The sequence below is a fragment of the Mesoplodon mirus genome (assembly GCF_964341445.2).
Source record: "Mesoplodon mirus genome assembly, chromosome: 1".
NCBI lineage: Eukaryota > Metazoa > Chordata > Mammalia > Artiodactyla > Ziphiidae > Mesoplodon > Mesoplodon mirus.
In genome coordinates, this window is record NC_138976.1 from 206,648,500 (window position 1) to 206,666,075 (window position 17,576).

General features: G+C 38.3%; 1 protein-coding gene across 1 annotated transcript in view; it reads left to right on the forward strand.

The window, feature by feature from the left end:
• Window positions 1–1,330: 1,330 nt before the first annotated feature.
• The window catches only part of LOC309807150 (E3 ubiquitin-protein ligase RLIM-like), a gene marked incomplete at both ends in the record, with an annotated part of 69,397 nt that continues 53,151 nt past the window's right edge, over window positions 1,331–17,576 (forward strand). The window contains 2 exons of the mRNA XM_082626440.1: window positions 1,331–1,589; window positions 2,902–3,419. Of these exons, the coding sequence (XP_082482566.1) occupies window positions 1,331–1,589; window positions 2,902–3,419 (777 nt within the window). The remainder of the gene's footprint in view (window positions 1,590–2,901; window positions 3,420–17,576) is intronic.

Sequence of the window (17,576 nt, forward strand, 5' to 3'; positions counted from 1 at the left end):
TTGAGGCACAGCAAACAAGTTTACAACAGATTTCCCCTGTGAAAAGAATAACTTCAGTAAAAGATAACAAATACACTCAGAAGTCCATAAAGGAGGCAGGGTAGTCTAGGGGATTCTGTTCTCATCCAAAGTCTTGCTGAGATTTGATTCAGAGGGGAAAGATTGATTTTTCTAGCTTAAGTTAAACAAGGCATGGAACAAATGTCAAAAGCAGGACATAGACTTAGATTCTTCACTGTCACACCAGTAAAGTTACCATCCTTCCATCTCCTTGAGAACAAACAAGAAAGCCTGCTGTGGACCGTGAACAAAACAACAACTGTGAATTTACACAGCTCCTTCAACTTCTAAGCTGTGTACTGAGAGTGAATTAGAGGTCTCCTCCAGATAGCATTGCAAATGAGCGTTATTTTATTTTCACCAAGCCTTTCAGGTGATACATGTGACAAAATCAGCAAAGTCAGTACTCACTGTGGCAGACAAAGTAACTATTATGTATCTGTCCTAAAAGTTCCTGTGATGTTCTGGCTAGTTTTGCTTAAGTACTATTTATAATATTTATGAGAAAGGAGGACAAAAATGAACCTGATGCTTTTGTGGAGAAGGAATTCCCTGGCTGAGCAGAAAAGGCTGCCAAAGTTTTGGTGTTTCTTGTTTGTTTGAAACAAGACTGAAGGACCATATAATGCAAGATGAAGCCATTAACAGTTAAAAGGGAGAGGACACACTAAAGAGACTCAGCCAGGGCCCTGGTAAATTATCAAACATTGTGGGCTTTCTTAGTGAGAGTCTAGGATTTGAGAAATTCATGAGGAGAAAAGGCGGAGGTCCCTGGGCACCTGAAAATGAGAATTGCTGCATTGAACTAGGCTGACTTTGGCATGGCATTTTGAAGAAGGCAGTCATATGGAATGTAACGAATAAATAGAGCATATCAGAGCCTGAAAACCTGAGAATAGGCTCCTGTGGGTGAAACGAGGTGAAGCACGGTGCTTGGTACACTATAAACCCTCAGTAACATTGGCTGGATTTGAATGAAATGAAACCTAACCTGAATCCAGTCCCTACTCGGTAACAGCGGGGAAGATAATGGGTGCCTAGGCAACGTCTAGCAAGTTCTGGGCTAGAGGTGGCTCCCAACTGTTGCGTCACCAGGGGCCACAGAACTGAGTTGGGAAGGGAGAAGGGAGGAATCTGTGCGGAGGGTCATCCGACTGAGTCGGAACCGGACACTCTGGCAGGAAGTAGAAAGCGAAGAAAACGAAACGACCATTGGTGAATTTCAACACCACGTCGTGAATTTCAGATAATTTTCCACTTGTTTATTAAGATGGAAAACTCGGATTCCAACGATGAAAGAGATGGAGTTTCGGCCCAACACATAAATCAAACGGACCGATTGGTTCGGGAAGAAGATTTCTCCAGGTTCGTAAATAATCTGAGTGAAGAAGATTACGAACTTATGAGAGACAACAATCTTCTAGGCATTCCAGGTGAAAGTACGGAAGAAGAGTTGCTGAGAAGACTTCAGCTAATTAAAGAAAACGCACCACAAGACTCAGATGAAAAGACAGGTATATTTTGCTTTTGGAGGGAATAGGATGGGATGAATAAGGAACTTCATAATAGGAAATAGTAACTTCATAATAGTAAATAGTAAATTATACAGAAGTGACTTACATTAATTTGGTAAGTAACTTCTCATAAAAAGAACTGGCATTTACTTGATTTTTGGTGAGCATGTCAAGGTATGTTTGTTTGTTTTCCTGATTCACATCTGGGTTGTTTTAATTGGGAAACAGTGCAAAGTAGCCTATTTGTATTTTTCTTGGTTTTCTACCTCAACTGAAAGTCCCTCCTACATCCTGAATTATTTTTTCTACATAGACATGTAAAAAAAGCAAACAGAAATATTCTCCACTGGGGACAATTGTGCTTTCTTCAACACCTGGGGACATTTGGCAATGGCTAGAGATATTTTTGGTTGTCACAGGGGAGGCATGGGTGTTACTAGCATCTAGTGGGCAGAGGCCAGGGATGCTGCCAAAGATCCCACAATGCACAGGATAGCTCCCCAAAACAAAGAATTGTCCAGCACCAAAATGTCAATAGTGCTAATGCTGAGAAACCCTGCTCGGACCTCAGGTCTGGTGCCTTCCCTTCCAGTGTGAAGTAGAGGATTTTGCTGTCTAATGAAGAAGATACTATAATACTTTGGCTCTTGAATATGGTCTTATATGTACCATGCTAGGTTCAGTCTATTCATTTGATCTGACCTTCAATTTAATGTCAATTAAAAATCTTGGTAACATTAAGAAGTATTCAAAATGCAAACACTTTTAAACCTATAAAACTTGTTTATGTTTGGGCAATAACCTTATATTTTAAAACAGCTTATCTATTATCAAAAGCACATAAGTGAAGAGCCTACAAGTAGTCATGTTGGAGACTAATGAAAATTAGACAATAATGTAAATTGAACTAAACTACTAGCATTGTACCTTAACTGGTGTTTACCTTGTTTAATTGCATTAGTGTTTTGACAGTGGACTGAAAAAAAAGTCTCTTGACATTCCTCTGACAGTGGTACACAGGGCTGTGTATATGATGAAATACTGAAAAATAGACTTCCTCCGGATTCCCTTTTTAAAAAATTCTCTAAGTTTATCTAGGATTAGCTCACTCTTTTTGGATGGAATCGAAACTTTTCTACCTTTACTTATAAATCTACACAGTGCAGTTTATAAAATATTAACTCTATAAATGTGAAATCAGTTGAAAACATCTGAGTATTTAAGTTCTCATTTTTTGTTTTTGAAACAAAGTTTCAGAGTGCTATTTTATGATGGTTCTAATTTTGGTAGTTCTTTTATGCACCCTCCCCATTTTTTTTGTTAACAGACAGAGGAGACTCTTCAGATGACGTGTCTAGTGGTGACTCTATAATAGACTGGCTTAACTGTTCTGGACAAACTGAAAATATGACAAGTGGACAAAGAGAAAACCAATCTTGGAGAGAAGAGAGCCAAATTAATCCTAAAAGTGATCAGTTCATATTCAGTTTAGAAATAAATGCTAACCTTGATAATGGGAGTCCAAATCCAGAGAATGAATATGTAGCATCTGCAAGACTTCCCAGAAGAGAAAATATGGAAGACAGCCAAAGGCAAGTGGAAAGTCCACAATCTGAATCAATATTTACAAGACCATCTATGCCTGAACAAGATACAACTGAAACATTAATGGAATTCCCACCTACCACAAGTCAGAGACGAGCAAGAAGTAGGAGTCCAGAGTATCGGAGAACCAGAGCAAGAATTGAAAGTTGGTCGCCTCCACGTTCACTTAGGGAAATTGTACAAAGACTTAATCATAGTATACCCTCTCAGAATTTTGAGCAGCCGCTGCTAAGTGAGAATGTGAGATTTTCTAGAACTGAGCACCAAGAAATATTGAGACAGCAAATGACTGGATTTGAGTTGCAAAATAGCGGTCTTATTGAAACTTCTAGAACAAGGAATGCTGTTCATGGAGAAAATTCTCCAGATACAACCAGCAGTGGTGAATCTTGGGGAATGAGGGAAATATATCCAACCATACCCTTCAATCTTGAAGTAGGACAAGTTCATTCTGGAGCATATTCTCAGAGAGACAGCAGAGCTAGTAGAACTCAGTTAACATCTGAGACACCAAACAACACTGTCACTTCTGAAAGTGAACGAGGACTGAGGCATATGTATTCACATTCTGAGCAGGCAGGTGTGAGAGCTTATGTCAATACCATTAGAAATCCCGTTTGCAGAATGTTAAATACTAGCTTAAATGATACAACATCTCTTCCAACTCAGAGCACGTTAAGGCAGACAATGACAGAATTTAGTAACTCAAATAACCTTATGGACAGTGACAGTAATTTAGAGCATAGTGTCTCACCTCCAAGTCAAAACATGGAATGGCTAGAGTCACCTAATGGTAGTAGTAGTGGTACATTTGGTTCTGATTCAAATGCTAGCTATGATACCCATTCAAGTTCCACACTGAGTTGGCATTCAAGCCCCAATTGTACGTCTAGTTCCAGTTCTAGTCCTATTTCTGGTTCCAGCTCAAGTGATGAAAATTCAGGAATTAGATCACTGATGTTTGAAGGCATTGAAGAAACAAACTTATCATCAGAGACCAGCCAAGGGGGTATACAAATTAGCCTAATAATATCTGATGAAAGTGACTCTGGGTCCTCCCATAATCTGCAAACTACAGGACTCACCAAAGCACAGATTGACAGCTTGGCTGTAAGATCTTTTGGTGAAAATGATGCACTAAAAGCCTGTAGCATTTGCCTTACAGACTACACAGAAAACAGCAAGCTTCGCATACTACCTTGCTCCCATGAATATCACATTCACTGCATTGATCGCTGGCTGTCTGAGAACTCTACGTGTCCGATTTGTCGTAGGCAAGTAGTGGATTCCAATGAGAGTGAAAATCCTGATCGATGAATTCTCAGCTATATAAAGTGTTATAGGGCTTCCCTGGTGGCACAGGGCTTGAGAGTCGGCCTGCCGACGCAGGGGACTGACAATAAAAATTAATTTCACACCATAGCAGTTCACTGAATTTCAATAAAAACAGCATGTGCACTGGGTTGGGATGTTCCTGATTCCATGGGAGAAATGTCTTAATATGATATAATGAATCTAGATAGATCCTAGTAGTATTATCTCGTCATGTAAATCCCAGACATCTCTTAGCCCTGTTCAATCCTGTTTGTGCATGCAAAGAAACAGAAACCCAACCAAATATCAATAATTAAGAAGCCATTTAAGACTACATTAGAGTCATTCACATAAAGAAGTCATGTTACATTCCTAGAATGCCATAAAAAGCTTTGAAACCCTTCTCTTCCTATCTCTCTCCACAGCAGTTTATCCCACCTCCCTAACACTACCTTAACGTTTCGCCTATTCCTCACTACCAATGTATCAGTCAGTTCTAGCTAAAAACTGATGGCACACTTTAAAAGAGTGATGGAATAGCATTTAATGAAGAGACTAAAGTGTGTAAAGAATGAAGGGAAACCAAGAGATGATGAAGTAGCCTGAGGCTAGCAGCTGTGAGAAGCCAGTATTATAACCACTAGGTTTGAAGGGGCATAGAGAGATAGCAGTTCCTGCAACCCAGAATGTCTTCGAGTTATAGGAGAAGCCCACCCAACAAGAGATGTAACCTTAGAAAATGGCATCCACTGCCAACCTAAAGTTTGGAAGGGGGCAGATCATGGAAATAAATACCCTTGCCTTCTTTCCTCCTGACTTCTAATCACTTATCAGTAGTTCATATTAACCAAACCCAACCTGAAGACACAGAGAGACTGGTCCATGAAGCTGATAAAGATCAGCCTCCTGGAATCACGAAGCAGGGTTAAGAAGGATAGCGAGTAGATCCGGTAAGCAAATCAGAGACCATCTACCACAACCAGCTTTCCCAACTCTCTTCAAACCCAGCCTGTGTATGCTTTCTTGCCTCTTCCGCTTCCGCTTGTTCTCTATTCCACTCTATGACTCAGCTCTTTAACAACCCTCTCTATTTTCCTTTCATTTACTCAGATCTTGTATTTTTAAAAGTGATAAGATGACAAAGCCTTAGAACTTAATTACCTTTCTCTTAAACATGTCACACTTTGATTTGCTGTGATTGTAAACAACTAAGGATAAAGGGCAGTTATAGGTATGTCTTTAATTTTTGCTTCTTCAATATATTCAAGCTTCAATTTCTTTCTATATATGTTTAGTTCATATAATTAATTTTTAAAACAGATTCTAATTTCTTATAAAGGGTTTTATGGTTTATATATGACTCAATCATATGATTAAGAGTGAATTCATGTGAATGACCCAAAGTAGCCAATTGCTGCTTGGAGCCTCACAAGCTGCAATATGAAAGCCTTAAAGGTAAAACTTGGCTTCAGGAAACATGTCTACATAGGTCAATTCTAACTGTCCCCAGTAAAACCATCACCCAAAACCCCGAGTATTTGAAATCAAAATTTAGGTCATGCTTCCTTCCAACCTAAACATAGTGAAGGATTTTTCTCCTAATTCAGCCTGAAGGCTATTTTTGGGGGGTTGTATTGGCCAGTCCAGAAAATTTTGCTTAAATTTTTCAATCCTGGTATAGGTGAGAGTACATTGTATTATAACCTAAAGCAATAATCAGAAATTTTGTGCAATGTGCAGCCTATACAAATGTAGGCAGTGTTAAGTATACACCTTCTCTAAAAAGTTAAAGTCAGAAGCATCACTGACCTTTCTTTTCTCTGTGAATTGCTGGCAGCCACAGTATTTGCACATAACTACAAAATATAAATGGGGAGTGGTGGTGAAGTTTTTGAAAACATCTTTGAGGTAGCATATTTTTCACACAGAAGATATCTGCATGGCCAGAAATGAAGGCTTGGCTCAAACCTCTGAAATTTACATTAACTTCTGAAAGTTGTTTGAATAGTCTGATTTTTAGGAAGTATTTTTGATATCAGATATACTTCATTTAAAGTGAGTAGAATAATTATAACAGTACTTGGCTTTCATGCTATCCTAACAGATTAAAACCTTCCAAAGGATGATAATTGCTTAATTAATGCTTCAGTACATTCACATGCACCTTCTGTGGTCGACAGAATTCTAAGATGATGCCCAATGATCTTTGTAGGAGCCCCTCCCCTTGAGTATGAGACCTGTGAATGTGATGGAATATCATTCCCATTATTAGATTATGATATATAGCACAGTTGATTGGGAGATTATCCAGAGTGAGCCTGACCTAATCAGGTGAGCACTTAAAAGGCACAGAGAGGACTTCTAATCCAGATAAGATGGTTTATACTTCCCTCTCCCTGTTCCCCCTTTATACGCACAACTATATATCCTGGAAATAATATGAGACAACCAAAGGAGATCTCTGAAAGGTCTAGAGAAAGTGAATTGTCTATGGACCCTCAGAATGGATGAACAGCCTCATGGCAGGGCACCTTATGACCCTCTACCAACAAAAAAATGTGATCCAGGCCCAGCATTTCCTAACTCCCAACTTAGTAACAGGAAGTGGCTCAAAGAGGCTCTTCCTCCATCACATCAAATGGGAATCCCCCAAACACCAGGCGAGCCTTGCAGAACCTGCAAGGACGAACAATTGGAAGCCCTGATGACACTAAGTGACCAGGGAAAGTGCTTTCCTTCCCCACTGGGCCTGAGATCCCCCTTCACCACCCAGACACATCAGTGGCTAAGGGTCCCAGCAAAAGTGCTCCTACCACAAAAAGCTCCCACCTGGACAATGCTCTCCTCAGATGGGCCTGAGACTCCTCTCCCCTCCCCAGAAACATCAGGCAACTTGCTGGTACCGGCAACGGAGATCCCTCCACAGAAAGCTCTCAACCTGGTAAGCACCCTCCACTCCGTACAGTCCAGGGAGACCCTGTCACAAGTGCCTGGCCCAGGAAGGACTCTTCATCACGTGTTCCAGAGATTCCCTTCCCTCACCAGAAGCACCAAGTGCCGTATCCTGGGGAAGCTACTTCAGACCCCATAAGCAGCATGAGAAGGGACCAGAGGTAACCCCACCTGCCCAAGAGAAACAGACCATAAGAGTACCACAAAGGGTCAGAAAATTAGGTGATCATGGAACCACCATCCATAAAAGTACAGGAAATGTGTGCCAAACCTATAAAGAGTGAATGCCTGCTAAAAATTAAAAAAAACAAAACACTTTAAATAGGGACCAAAGTATCCTAACATAATAGCCAAAATGTCCAAAAGACAATAAAATATCACTACTTATACCAAGAACCAGATACATGACAGCTTGAATAAGATGTGACAGATGATGCCAACAGAGATGAATTAGATGTTAGAATTATCTGACAAGGGTTTAAAAATGCTGATTTCAGACCTTTAAGACCTTGAACACAGAACCTAGTCACTCCATGCCAGTATCCCAACCTGTAGAACTGTGAGCTAATAAAGGGATGCTGTTTTAAGCCATTACATTTGTACTAATTTCTTATGCAGCAACAGACAACTAATACAACTTCTCATCTAGGATCCATCCTGTACCTAGAAAATGATTATAATGAGTCCTAGACAAGTAAATGGCTTAATGTCTTGGTTCTAGGCCCACTATAACATTATATTCTACCATTTTTCCCAAAAATGGAATCCCTAATTCCTGCTACTGAAGCTGCTAGAAGACAGTATCCTTCCTGTTTGAACAACCACCAATATCGTATCGCTCTAACTTTACTTCACATCACCCTATCTCATTATACCAGTATATGCTGCTTATATCATAAACCCAATTTAACACTATGACTTTGAAACTATAGAGCCACTTATTTTGCTCTCAAAGCGATTGCTGAGTATTATATTGCTCTTCCAAATCATATTCCTCTCTGTCTGCCCTGACAAATCAGAAATGGAGAAGATTTGTACCTGAATCTTCTGAGCTCAACCTGATACGTTTTTTACATTACAGTATATCAGTTTAAATACACAGCATCACCGTGGTTGTGAGCATAAATATTTCCATCGTAAGAATTTTCTCTGTATTTTCTTGGTAGTTTTTAAAACATTTGTTTATTTTGGCCTAATTCCAAAAAAAAACCCTTATCTGAATAACAAATTCTTTTTGAAAGTAGTTATAGCCTGTGGATAAGTTTTTGATAGCAATATAAAGTCTATCTTTTTTGGCTAACCATGAAAATAAGTTGTGCTCTCAATATTCCATGAAGAATTAAGTAGAAAGATTCTTTTGTAAATGCAAACAAGCCTGAGCATCGAACAACATGAACATCAAAACACTGCATGTACTGGAAAGTTCACAAAGAAATGTGACGTTTCTGTGAAGTAATATTACTTGTTATCCATATACAATACTTTGAGATCTTCAGTATCTTCTTTACTACAATTAACCAAACATTTCATGTCTTTTCATTATTTGAGAGGTGAATGTATACTCCCTTCAATGAGAAGTTCCTGGTATGAGAATTTCGACTGGAAATCTGAACTGCATTTCTTTTCTGTGACTTCATTTAAGATTTGAAAATTCTTTACCATCCTAACTCAGGCTTTTTCACCATGAAATAAGAGGCTCTCCTTTGTGTGATATTCAAAACTCTCCATTTTTAAGCATCAAGCCAGCATCTTTAACATCACTGCAAAAATGTGGAGATTTGGAAAAGCATGTTGGGGAAAATCCTTTTTCTCTCATCCACCATTCGTAGAGGACAGACACTAATTATAAGCCAACTCTGGGCTCTGGGTTCTCCATTCTCACATCACTATTCACAACACAGTTATCTACCACCCCTGGCCTTGTCATCTTCTATTCTGGAAGTGTATTTTTTTTTCTTTAGTAGCACTTGTGACTATCTAAAACATTTTTTATTTATCTTGTGCTTGTTTTCTTCCCCATTCCTATCCCAAAATAGAAGCTCCAAAAGATGTTTCTTTTTTTTAAAATTACTACTATATTTCTAAAAACTAGAACAGTTACTGGCATACACACACACACACACTCACACACACACACACACTGCTTCAGAATTTTTGGCCACTGTGAGCATCCCAGACTTATTTTTCACCCTTTATTCTCCAAAGAAAACCTATTTTAATACTGTTACCTACCATCCAGGATTTGATGTATTTCAACCTAGATCTCTCTCACTTACTTAACATATTTGTATAGGGTTTCTTGCCTATTAAGTTATAATATCTGCCAACCCTTTTCTAAATCACTATTTCAGGCATTCAACACTGACCAAGAATGTGCCATGCCCAATGCTGGGTGCTAGGGTTATAGTTACGAAGTACAGCACTTATCATGAAGAAATGTATTACATTTTAAAGAAGGCAGATGAATAAACATACAGTAACACTCTAGGTCAGGGATGCCCTGACACAGATTCAGATACAGGATAAAATGGAATGATCTAGGAGGAGAAATCTACACTAATAATTCAAACCTCCTTAAAGTTGGGTTATATCTGAGTTGTATCTTACAGGACTAGTAGCAATTAGCCAATGAAATGAAGTCATTAATTTTATTCTAAGCAAAATAAACACTGCATGCAACAGTAAAGATGCACTGAAAATTTAGGGCTCAGTAAACAGTAAGTATGAATCATCATGCTCTGGGGTAGAAGAGGAAGAGATGTAAGTACATTAGCAAGAAATGAAGAGATGAGGCCAAAGAGGTAACAAGTGGTATTGTGTATCAGGCTGAAGAGTTGAACTAGATCTTCTAAGCAATGCACAGTCAACACAATTTTTCTTTTCCTTTTTTTTTTAATTTTTTTTATCAGTTTCTGCTTTATAACAAAGTGAATCAGTCATACATATACATCCGTTCCCACATCCCTTCCCTCATGCATCTCCCTCCCTCCCACCCTCCCCATCCCACCCCTCCAGGCAGTCCCAAAGCACCGAGCTGATCTCCCCATGCTCTGCGGCTGCTTCCCACTATCTATCTACCTCACGTTTTGTAGTGTATATATGTCCATGCCTCTCTTTCGCTTTGTCACAGCTTACCCTTCCCCCTCCCCATATCCTCAAGTCCATTCTCAAGTAGGTCTGTGTCTTTATTCCCGTTTTACCCCTAGGTTCTTCATGACATTTTTTTTTAATTCCATATATATGTGTTAGCATACGGTATTTGTCTTTCTCTTTCTGACTTACTTCACTCTGTATGACAGACTCTAGGTCTATCCACCTCATTACAAATAGCTCAGTTTCGTTTCTTTTTATGGCTGAGTAATATTCCATTGTATATATGTGCCACATCTTCTTTATCCATTCATCCGATGATGGACACTTAGGTTGTTTCCATCTCCAGGCTATTGTGAATAGAGCTGCAATGAACATTTTGGTACATATCTCTTTTTGAATTATGGTTTTCTCAGGGTATATGCCTAGTAGTGGGATTGCTGGGTCATATGGTAGTTCTATTTGTAGTTTTTTAAGGAACCTCCATACTGTTCTCCATAGTGGCTGTACCAATTCACATTCCCACCAGCAGTGCAAGACTGTTCCCTTTTCTCCACACCCTCTCCAGCATTTATTGTTTCTAGATTTCTTGATGATGGCCATTCTGACTGGTGTGAGATGATATCTCATTGTAGTTTTGATTTGCATTTCTCTAATGATTAATGATGTTGAGCATTCTTTCATGTGTTTGTTGGCAGTCTGTATATCTTCTTTGGAGAAATGCCTATTTAAGTCTTCTGCCCATTTTTGGATTGGATTGTTTGTTTTTTTGCTATTGAGCTGCATGAGCTGCTTATAAATTTTGGAGATTAATCCTTTGTCAGTTGCTTCATTTGCAAATATTTTCTCCCATTCTGAGGGTTGTCTTTTGGTCTTCTTTATGGTTTCCTTGGCTGTGCAAAAGCTTTGAAGTTTCATTAGGTCCCATTTGTTTATCTGTGTTTTTATTTCCATTTCTCTAGAAGGTGGGTCCAAAAGGATCTTGCTGTGATTTATGTCATAGAGTGTTCTGCGTATGTTTTCCTCTAAGAGTTTGATAGTTTCTGGCCTTACATTTAAGTCTTTAATCCATTTTGAGCTTATTTTTGTGTATGGTGTTAGGGAATGATCTAATCTCATACTTTTACATGTCCCTGTCCAGTTTTCCCAGCACCACTTACTGAAGAGGCTGTCCTTTCTCCACTGTACATTCCTGCCTCCTTTATCAAAGATAAGTTGACCATATGTGCGTGGGTTTATCTCTGGGCTTTCTATCCTGTTGCATTGATCTATCTTTCTGTTTTTATGCCAGTACCACACTGTCTTGATTACTGTAGCTTTGTAGTCTAGTCTGAAGTCAGGGAGCCTGATTCCTCCAGCTCCATTTTTCGTTCTCAAGATTGCTTTGGCTATTTGGGGTCTTTTGTTTTTCCAAACAAATTTTGAAATTTTTTGTTCTAATTCTCTGAAAAATGCCAGTGGTAGTTTGATAGGGATTGCATTGAATCTGTAGATTGCTTTGGGTAGTAGAGTCATTTTCACAATATTGATTCTTCCAATCCAGGAGCATGGTATATCTCTCCATCTATTTGTATCATCTTTAATTTCTTTCATCAGTGTCTTATAATTTTCTGCATACAGGTCTTTTGTCTCCTTAGGTAGGTTTATTCCTAGATATTTTATTCTTTTTGTTGCAATGGTAAATGGGAGTGTTTTCTTGATTTCATTTTCAGATGTTTCATCATTAGTGTACAGGAATGCCAGAGATTTCTGTGCATTAATTTTGTATCCTGCTACTTTACCAAATTCATTGATTAGCTCTAGTAGTTTTCTGGTAGCATCTTTAGGATTCTCTATGTATAGGTCATGTCATCTGCAAACAGTGACAGCTTTACTTCTTCTTTTCCAATTTGGATTCCTTTTATTTCCTTTTCTTCTCTGATTGCTGTGGCTAGAACTTCCAAAACTAGGTTGAATAAGAGTGGTGAGAGTGGGCAGCCTTGTCTTGTTCCTGATCTTAGTGGAAATGGTTTCAGTTTTTCACCATTGAGGACAATGTTGGCTGTGGGTTTGTCATATATGGCCTTTATTATGTTGAGGAAAGTTCCCTCTATGCCTACTTTCTGCACGGTTTTTATCATAAATGGGTGTTGAATTTTGTCGAAAGCTTTCTCTGCATCTATTGAGATGATCATATGGTTTTTCTCCTTCAACTTGTTAATATGGTGTATCACATTGATTGATTTGCGTATATTGAAGAATCCTTGCATTCCTGGAATAAACCCCACTTGATCATGGTGTATGATCCTTTTAATGTGCTGTTGGATTCTGTTTGCTAGTATTTTGTTGAGGATTTTTGCATCTATGTTCATCAGTGATATTGGCCTGTACTTTTCTTTCTTTGTGACATCCTTGCCTGGTTTTGGTATCAAGGTGATGGTGGCCTTGTAGAATGAGTTTGGGAGTGTTCATTCCTCTGAAATTGTTTGGAAGAGTTTGAGAAGGATGGGTGTTAGCTCTTCTCTAAATATTTGATAGAATTCGCCTGTGAAGCCATCTGGTCCTGGGCTTTTGTTTGTTGGAAGATTTTTAATCACAGTTTCAATTTCAGTGCTTGTGATTGTTCTATTCATATTTTCTATTTCTTCCTGAGTCAGTCTTGGCAGGTTGTGCATTTCTAAGAATTTGTCCATTTCTTCCAGGTTGTCCATTTTATTGGCATAGAGTTGCTTGTAGTAATCTCTCATGATCTTTTGTATTTCTGCAGTGTCAGTTGTTACTTCTTTTTCATTTCTAATTCTATTGATTTGAGTCTTCTCCCTTCTTTTCTTGATGAGTCTGGCTAATGGTTTGTCAATTTTGTTTATCTTCTCAAAGAACCAGCTTTTAGTTTGGTTGATCTTTGCTATCGTTTCCTTCATTTCTTTTTCATTTTTTTCTGATCTGATCTTTATGATTTCTTTCCTTCTGCTAACCTTGGGGTTTTTTTGTTCTTCTTTCTCTAATTGCTTTAGGTGCAGGGTCAGGTTGTTTACTCCAGATATTTCCTGTTTCTTAAGGTGGGATTGTATTACTATAAACTTCCCCCTTAGAACTGCTTTTGCTGCGTCCCATAGGTTTTGGGCCGTTGTGTCTCCATTGTCATTTGTTTCTAGGTATTTTTTAATTTCCTCTTTGATTTCTTCAGTGATCACTTCGTTATTGAGTAGTGTATTGTTTAGCCTCCATGTGTTTGTATTTTTTACAGATCTTTTCCTGTAATTGATGTCTAGTCTCATAGCATTGTGGTCGGAAAAGATACTTGATACAATTTCAATTTTCTTAAATTTACCAAGGCTTGATTTGTGACCCAAGATATGATCTATCCTGGAGAATGTTCCATGAGCACTTGAGAAAAATGTGTATTCTGTTGTTTTGGGATGGAATGTCCTATAAATATCAACTAAGTCCATCTTGTTTAATGTATCATTTAAAGCTTGTGTTTCCTTATTTATTTTCATTTAGGATGATCTGTCCATTGGTGAAAGTGGGGTGTTATAGTCTCCTACTATGATTGTGTTACTGTCGATTTCCCCTTTTATAGCTGTTAGTATTTGCCTTATGTATTGAGGTGCTCCTATGTTGGATGCATAAATATTTACAATTGTTATATCTTCTTCTTGGATTGATCCCTTTATCGTTATGTAGCGTCCTTCTTTGTCTCTTCTAATAGTCTTTATTTTAAAGTCTATTTTGTCTGATATAAGAATCGCTACTCCAGCTTTCTTTTGATTTCCATTTGCATGGAATATCTTTTTCCATCCCCTTACTTTCAATCTGTATGTGTCTCTAGGTCTGAAGTGGGTCTCTTGTAGACAGCACATATATGGGTCTTGTTTTTGAATCCATTCAGCCACTCTGTGTCTTTTGGTGGGAGCATTTAGTCCATTTACATTTTTTTTTACACAATTTTTTTTATTAGTTTCTGCTTTATAACAAAGTGAATCAGTCATACACATACATCTGTTCCCACATCCCTTCCCTCATGCATCTCCCTCCCTCCCACCCTCCCCATCCCACCCCTCCAGGCGGTCACAAAGCACCGAGCTGATCTCCCTGTGCCATGCGGCCGCTTCCCACCATCTATCTACCCCACGTTTGGTAGTGTATATATGTCCATGCCTCTCTTTCGCTTTGTCACAGCTTACCCTTCCCCCTCCCCATATCCTCAAGTCCATTCTCAAGTAGGTCTGTGTCTTTATTCCCGTTTTACCCCTAGGTTCTTCATGACATTTTTTTTTAATTCCATATATATGTGTTAGCATACGGTATTTGTCTTTCTCTTTCTGACTTACTTCACTCTGTATGACAGACTCTAGGTCTATCCACCTCATTACAAATAGCTCAGTTTCGTTTCTTTTTATGGCTGAGTAATATTCCATTGTATATATGTGCCACATCTTCTTTATCCATTCATCCGATGATGGACACTTAGGTTGTTTCCAGCTCCGGGCTATTGTGAATTGAGCTGCAATGAACATTTTGGTACATGTCTCTTTTTGAATTATGGTTTTCTCAGGGTATGCCTAGTAGTGGGATTGCTGGGTCATATGGTAGTTCTATTTGTAGTTTTTTAAGGAACCTCCATACTGTTCTCCATAGTGGCTGTACCAATTCACATTCCCACCAGCAGTGCAAGACTGTTCCCTTTTCTCCACACCCTCTCCAGCATTTATTGTTTCTAGATTTCTTGATGATGGCCATTCTGACTGGTGTGAGATGATATCTCATTGTAGTTTTGATTTGCATTTCTCTGATGATTAATGATGTTGAGCATTCTTTCATGTGTTTGTTGGCAGTCTGTATATCTTCTTTGGAGAAATGCCTATTTAAGTCTTCTGCCCATTTTTGGATTGGGTTGTTTGTTTTTTTGCTATTGAGCTGAATGAGCTGTTTATAAATTTTGGAGATTAATCCTTTGTCAGTTGCTTCATTTGCAAATATTTTCTCCCATTCTGAGGGTTGTCTTTTGGTCTTGTTTATGGTTTCCTTTGCTGTGCAAAAGCTTTGAAGTTTCATTAGGTCCCATTTGTTTATCTTTGTTTTTATTTCCATTTCTCTAGGAGGTGGGTCCAAAAGGATCTTGCTGTGATTTATGTCATAGAGTGTTCTACCTATGTTTTCCTCTAAGAGTTTGATAGTTTCTGGCCTTACATTTAAGTCTTTAATCCATTTTGAGCTTATTTTTGTGTATGGTGTTAGGGAATGATCTAATCTCAAACTTTTACATGTCCTTGTCCAGTTTTCCCAGCACCACTTATTGAAGAGGCTGTCCTTTCTCCACTGTACATTCCTGCCTCCTTTATCAAAGATAAGTTGGCCATATGTGCATGGGTTTATCTCTGGGCTTTCTATCCTGATCCACTGATCTATCTTTCTGTTTTTATGCCAGTACCACACTGTCTTAATTACTGTAGCTTTGTAGTATAATCTGAAGTCAGGGAGCCTGATTCCTCCAGCTCCGTTTTTCGTTCTCAAGATTGCTTTGGCTATTCGGGGTCTTTTGTTTTTCCAAACAAATTTTGAAATTTTTTGTTCTAGTTCTGTGAAAAATGCCAGTGGTAGTTTGATAGGGATTGCATTGAATCTGTAGATTGCTTTAGGTAGTACAGTCATTTTCACAATATTGATTCTTCCAATCCAGGAGCATGGTATATCTCTCCATCTATTTGTATCTTCTTTAATTTCTTTCATCAGTGTCTTATAATTTTCTGCATACAGGTCTTTTGTCTCCTTAGGTAGGTTTATTCCTAGATATTTTATTCTTTTTGTTGCAATGGTAAATGGGAGTGTTTTCTTGATTTCATTTTCAGATTTTTCATCATTAGTGTACAGGAATGCCAGAGATTTCTGTACATTAATTTTGTATCCTGCTACTTTACCAAATTCATTGATTAGCTCTAGTAGTTTTTCGGTAGCATCTTTAGGATTCTCTATGTACAGTATCATGTCATCTGCAAACAGTGACAGCTTTACTTCTTCTTTTCCGATTTGGATTCCTTTTATTTCCTTTTCTTCTCTGATTGCTGTGGCTAAAACTTCCAAAACTATGTTGAATAAGAGTGGTGAGAGTGGGCAACCTTGTCTTGTTCCTGATCTTAGTGGAAATGGTTTCAGTTTTTCACCATTGAGGACAATGTTGGCTGTGGGTTTGTCATATATGGCCTTTATTATGTTGAGGAAAGATCCCTCTATGCCTACTTTCTGCAGGGTTTTTATCATAAATGGGTGTTGAATTTTGTCGAAAGCTTTCTCTGCATCTATTGAGATGATCATATGGTTTTTCTCCTTCAACTTGTTAATATGGTGTATCACATTGATTGATTTGCGTATATTGAAGAATCCTTGCATTCCTGGAATAAACCCCACTTGATCATGGTGTATGATCCTTTTAATATGCTGTTGGATTCTGTTTGCTAGTATTTTATTGAGGATTTTTGCATCTATGTTCATCAGTGATATTGGCCTGTAGTGTTCTTTCTTTGTGACATCCTTGCCTGGTTTTGGTATCAAGGTGATGGTGGCCTCGTAGAATGTGTTTGGGAGTGTTCCTTCCTCTGAAATTGTTTGGAAGAGTTTGAGAAGGATAGGTGTTAGCTCTTCACTAAATGTTTGATAGAATTCGCCTGTGAAGCCATCTGGTCCTGGGCTTTTGTTTGATGGAAGATTTTTAATCACAGTTTCAATTTCAGTGCTTGTGATTGGTCTATTCATATTTTCTATTTCTTCCTGAGTCAGTCTTGGCAGGTTGTGCATTTCTAAGAATTTGTCCATTTCTTCCAGGTTGTCCATTTTATTGGCATAGAGTTGCTTATAGTAATCTCTCATGATCTTTTGTATTTCTGCAGTGTCAGTTGTTACTTCTCCTTTTTCATTTCTAATTCTATTGATTTGAGTCTTCTCCCTTCTTTTCTTGATGAGTCTGGCTAATGGTTTGTCAATTTTGTTTATCTTCTCAAAGAACCAGCTTTTAGTTTGGTTGATCTTTGCTATCGTTTCCTTCATTTCTTTTTCATTTATTTC